The following is a 5,644-nucleotide window of genomic DNA, read 5'->3' on the forward strand; positions in this document are numbered from 1 at the left end:
AAACTTATTATGCAATTTATAGATAATATACATATTCATATGGTAGAAAGATGTATATATATACATGACTAACAAATCAAGCTTGATTGGTAGAGATGATGAAAAATTCACCTTATCAATTGGAGATTACAAGTTCGAATTTTACTAATTATTTGTGAATTTTTTCCTTAAATAATGGAAAAGTGGGTTTTAATTCCCAAAATATGCCCAAAAAAACTAAAATTCCCTGCATACCGTCCACGTAGGATGGCACGCGCAAATTTTTTTTTTTAGTAAAACCGCTACTTGCAGTAGCGGTTTACAAGTGCCGAGAATTTTTTTTTTTTTTGAACTTAGGTAAAACCGCTACTCCGAGTAGCGGTTTATTATGAAAACTGATATCTGCTTACCATATTTTGCAAGGTAGTAAACCGCTACTCAGAGTAGCGGTTTACATTTATAAACCGCTACTCCGAGTAGCGGTTTATTTTAAAATTAAACCGCTACTTTGAGTAGCGGTTTCCTTGGGTTAAAACAAAAAAATAATAATTTTCTCGCGTGCCGTCCTACGTGGACGGTACGCAGGGAATTTTAATTTTTTTGGGCATATTTTGGGAATTAAAACCCACTTTTGCATTATTTAAGGAAAATATTCAATTATTTGTGGTTGAAAGTAAGAATTCTCTTATATCTCCTACTCTCTAGCGCTCACTTGTGGAGCTGGACTACCTGATTTAAGTGAGGTGCTGGTCCAGAAGGGTCTTCTTTCTTATCAAGGGGTTCCAATGGTCCATATACATAACTAACAAGTCAAATGTACATAAATAATTTACACGTAAACAATAACAAGTCATACAGACGTATGCACTTACTAATTTGCAAGTATTATGCATCGAGCTTCCTATAATATATAGCCTGTTCAATTTTTAATATAATCACTCCTTATATTGTCAATTTTTGTAACATACAAACAATTGGTTTTTTCTTATATAATCAATTTCTATAATAATATAATTATTTTTAATTTAAATAAATTATTATACACCCGATTCATTAAAACTTTTGAAAAAACAAATATAAAGCACAAAAAAAAAAATCAACTTCAATTATTTTCAACTCACTTTTTTCCCTTTTTGCCCCCACCACCTCCTCCTCTCCTTTCTTCTTCCTCCTTCATCCATCATCTTCTTCAGATAAGCTTCCCCTTCAATTCCAACTTTCTCTCTCCTCTTTTTTTTCCCCCAAATTTCCTCCATTATCCACTCCCCTCGAATTTCGCAACACAATCTTAGGGTTTCATCTAATCACTCCAATTTCACCCCCAAAATCTTATCCACTATTAATTTCACCCCCAAGAAATCATGATGAGATCGCAAGATCATCAACATAATCATAATCAACAACAACAATCTAGGGTTTTATACGAATTATCTTCTTTAGTACTCAATATCATGCGATGTCCTCCTTCACCGTCATCGATTAATTTCTCCGATTACTTTCCGCCGTTAAATTCTCCGTCATCTTCTTCCGCCGTTAGGGTTCCGTCGCAAATAACACCGGCAGGATTTGCGTCGTTGATGTTAGGGATTTCGTTGGCGTTGATGCTTTGTGGATCGGTAACTTTTTTCATAGGGTTTATGTTGTTACCTTGGGTTATTGGGCTTGTTATGGTGTTCTACTTTGTGGGCCTTGTGACTAGTCTTTCTGTTTTGGGCCGGACTTTTCTCTGTTATGCTACTTCTTCTTCACCTTCTTGTTCTTCTTCACCATCTTCTCCCACCAAGGATTTTCCAGGTTTGTTTTCCTCTTTATTATGTTTATTAATATTAATAATAATTCCTTTTTATTGGCTGTTGTTGATTGAATAATGGGTTTTTTTGGGGTAGGAAAGGTTTGATTTTGATTGCGTAATTGAATTCTGTTGATTTAGTTGTGATTTTATCTTAAAATGAGTCTAATTAGCACCTGTTGATGAGTATTTGGCTTTTTGTTATTGTGCAAATTTTAGTTTTTGATTGCAATAATTACTAAATATTAGTTGTGATATTAAATTATTATGATTTAGTTGTCATTTTAGCTTAAAATGAGTTTAATTAGCATTTGTTGATGAGTATTTGGCCTTTTGTTAATTGGGTTTTTTTTGGGTGAAGAATCTGAAGATAGGAAATGTTAGATTTTAATTGCAAGTTTACTAAATATTAGTTGTGGTATTAAATTGTCATGATTTGAGTTGTCATTTTAGCTTAAATGAGTTTAATTAGCATTTGTTGATGAGTATTTGGACTTTTGTTATTGTATAAATTTTAGGTTTTGATTGAGATAATATGATTTGAGCTAGGGAGAAAGCAAGTAAGAAGGAATTTTTGTTTTGGTTTATATTTCTGCTAGTTTTGAGTAGTTGGGATGATCCATTTTTTCATATTGTGCGGTGTCGGTTCGTATGGTGGTTGTGGATTATTCAAGAGATGGGTTGGAGTTAAGAATGATTAAGTTGAATTTATTTGAATTTCTTGTTTATGTGTGTACGCTTTTTGTTAATCTTGATGTGGATGTGGATGTGGATGTGAATGGTAGTCTTTTGGATGATGAAGGATGAGGTAAATGTGGGTTATTGCTTGTATTGGTGAAATAAAGCAATTTGACTTGGTATAATGATGATTTATGTTTATGATGAGTGTATTTTATTTTGATACATCATGGGTATTTAATTTTTCTTATTTTGTTACCCAATAATGGATAATTTGGACTGGTCTATAATCAACAGAATGACAAAAGAGAAGTCTTTTTTGGTGGTGTAAGACATGTACTAGTTGCTTGTTACCTGTTGGCATTGTTTTGACTTGGAAGCTGTGACAACAGACAAGAGTGTAGATTTGGACAAAAAAATCTTTGGGGGGTTTGCTTATTTAATCTGAAAGTCTTGTCCTGTTCCCGGTAATTGTTGATTAAACAATTATGACCAGTTAACCTTTTTAATGACAAGGTCTTTTACTGCAAACCTTTTTGGCTCGGATGCCTGAAAGCTGAAGCCTTGCTGTGTTATAGATATGTGTTTACTTAGATTTCGGAGGTCCCGTTATCGAAGATATAGAGAATGCTTCAAGAGGCATTGTTAGATGTTGAGAATGTAACTGACCGTGGTTTTTGGGTGACGGGGTTAAAATATCTTAAATGTTTCATTGAGGGTAATTATACTTCTATTCAGGATAGTGGCATTCTCAAGCAAACATGATTTTGTTTGTGTTCGAAATGTTTTTTTGTTGCTGTAAAATACCAAATGTACCCTCTTAATGCTGGTTACACTTTCCATTAGACAACACAGACATCTGTTTTTATTTTTTATTGGTGGTGAATGGGCTCATCTAGCATATGTTTTAGTGTTTTTGGTTACAATAAGCTACAAGCATTGGAGTTGATGAAGCCGTAGCAAGTGTACTCTTGGTTAATTAATACTATGTCACTATTTGTCATATCTATTAGCTTGCTTCCTTACACTGATCTCCCAAAAGCTGTTAGTAGCTCACGCATTCTCACAAGTCCATACACTGGGTGATTAATGGAAATTTGTTAGGTTCTCTGGAGACCGAGGAATATTATTTCCACCCTGGGTGCCAGGTATGCAACTAAGATGCCTCCCACCCTTATGAGAGACAGAGAGAGAAGTTGGTGAGAATGCAGACATGGTTCTTTCGTAACCTCTTCATAAGCTTAGAGAATAACAAGTTTTCAAATACCTCATACTTTCTGTCTAGGGATGTGAGCATGATGCTAAGCTGTATACGGAATAAGATCTGGTCATTTTGAATTAAATTTTTTCTTGATGGTTACTCGGCTGACAGATTAAGGAAATCTCATCATCCTGCATATGAATTTGCTAGATCTTGGTAGCAACTAGCATCTGTCATTTAGTTTTAGTTTTTTTTAAGTAAACTTGGGATATATGATTTCTTCATTTAAGGGTCATATCAGCAAGCTGTTACTTCACCTTTCTGCGATGCACATGAAGTCTAAATCAAGCGAGTAATCCACAGAATATGTGCAAGTTTTTGAAGCTTTCCCTAGTTGATTTTTCAAATAAAGTAGTCAATTCGTTTGCTGATATTGAATGATTGTATTTTCATTGATTGAGTTTTATACTTTTATTTGCTCAACATCAAAACATAATGATGGGAGATTAACATGTGTCCCCCCGTAATCTGTATTCAATGCAGCATGGAAGTTCTCGTAAAGATGGTTAGTTTTAATAGAGGCGCTATCGCGACGGCAGAGACGGGTGACCCTTGGGCTGCCTCTCTTTTGATGTCGAGGAAATTGCTGTGGGCCCGAAACAGATTGGAATTTGGACCTGTGGAAGTGCCGGTGATCGGTTTATGATTGTTACTAGAACTTGTGGATATGGCTTCTTCATTGAATAGGGAGACAATTTTCTTTTTTTAGGTTGAGAGTTGCCTACTACAGTGGATAATATACTAATGTCAAGAACATAGATGGTTCTTTTGTGTTGAAACTGTTAATTTTCCATATCATAACCATGTTGCTCTATATGATGATCCCAATTATGTAAAATTAAAGCCGTAGGGGGCATTACGATTGTATTTGGCTTCTTGTTTCAATATACCAAGATTATTGAGAAAAAAGAAAAGGTCAGGGGAAGAACATGTTTCCAGAATACAGGAAATCTTTTGATGTACAGTTTCTGTGTCTTGTTCATTGTTATTTTGATTGTGTACTGGTTGGAGTCTATCAATATTGCTCGGCTTGCGAGCGATCCGAGTTTGGCGGCTACTTTCTGGCCTGGTCTGATGTATGGGCCTTTTTGCAGAGGTGTGGCCCATTAAGCTATTGAGCTCAAGATGGATGTTCTTCGGCGAACTGTGTTGGGTTCACCGGTTCAGGCCAGTTTGATTGGTTCCTGTTGGGTTATAGCATGCTGTATAATGAAGTAGTACTTGTCTTCCTGTGTAGTGATGTGCGCAATTAATCAGAGGCTTAATTTGGAGTGTAGCTATTTGTTGAGCATGTGGTGGTGAATAGAGTCGTTTCAGCAATGCTATTTCTTGTCCTGTATCGTATTCACCACCGAACTTGTTTGGTAAATAGACCACTATTAACATGATTGATGATATTCCACTATTATGCTGTTTGGGATCTCATATAGAACTGGTGGTTTGAAAGAGATTATACTTATTTCGACCGGAAAATTGTCAATGTAACTCCAAACTCTGAAGATTAATGATATACATACACATGATCTAATGTTAGAACCCTATATAATTTTGTGTTAATTTTACCATTGTCTCATAGCTTAATGAGAAGACGATAGTGATTGTTAATATTGACTTGCGGAGAGGAGTAATGCCACAAGAAAAAATAATATACGGAATATATCTCATCCGTTTTAGAATAAGTAATTTTGAGAATAAGTAAAACACGAGAGAAATATTTTACTTATTTCATAATCGAGGAAGTATATTGAATTATTCACATCAATGTTCTTTTTTTTTTTTAAGACTTTCCTTTCCAGAGGTAAACCTAAATTATTTGAAGAAAGAATTGAAAGGAGCATAGACCAGCCTAAGGTAGTGAAGGTACTATGCTTAATACAGTGGTAGTAAAATGACAACAAGATGCAATACAGTTTACTGCCAGATTCATTGAATCATAG

The 5,644-nt window shown here is 34.9% G+C and overlaps 1 protein-coding gene across 1 annotated transcript; it reads left to right on the forward strand.

Moving 5' to 3' along the window:
* Window positions 1-1,097: 1,097 nt before the first annotated feature.
* On the forward strand, window positions 1,098-4,671 carry LOC104897541 (hypothetical protein). The gene is made up of 2 exons (XM_010684434.4): window positions 1,098-1,773; window positions 4,191-4,671. Exons 1-2 carry the CDS (start codon window positions 1,341-1,343, stop codon window positions 4,205-4,207), a joined length of 450 nt encoding a protein of 149 aa, XP_010682736.1. The 5' UTR covers window positions 1,098-1,340; the 3' UTR covers window positions 4,208-4,671.
* The last annotated feature ends 973 nt before the right edge of the window (window positions 4,672-5,644 follow it).

This window comes from Beta vulgaris, chromosome 6 (genome assembly GCF_026745355.1).
Source record: "Beta vulgaris subsp. vulgaris cultivar EL10 chromosome 6, EL10.2, whole genome shotgun sequence".
Lineage (NCBI taxonomy): Eukaryota > Viridiplantae > Streptophyta > Magnoliopsida > Caryophyllales > Amaranthaceae > Beta > Beta vulgaris.

Coding starts and splice junctions, on each gene's coding strand:
- LOC104897541 (XM_010684434.4), top strand. CDS start 1,341: ATGATGAGATCGCAAGATCATCAACATAATCATAATCAACAACAACAA.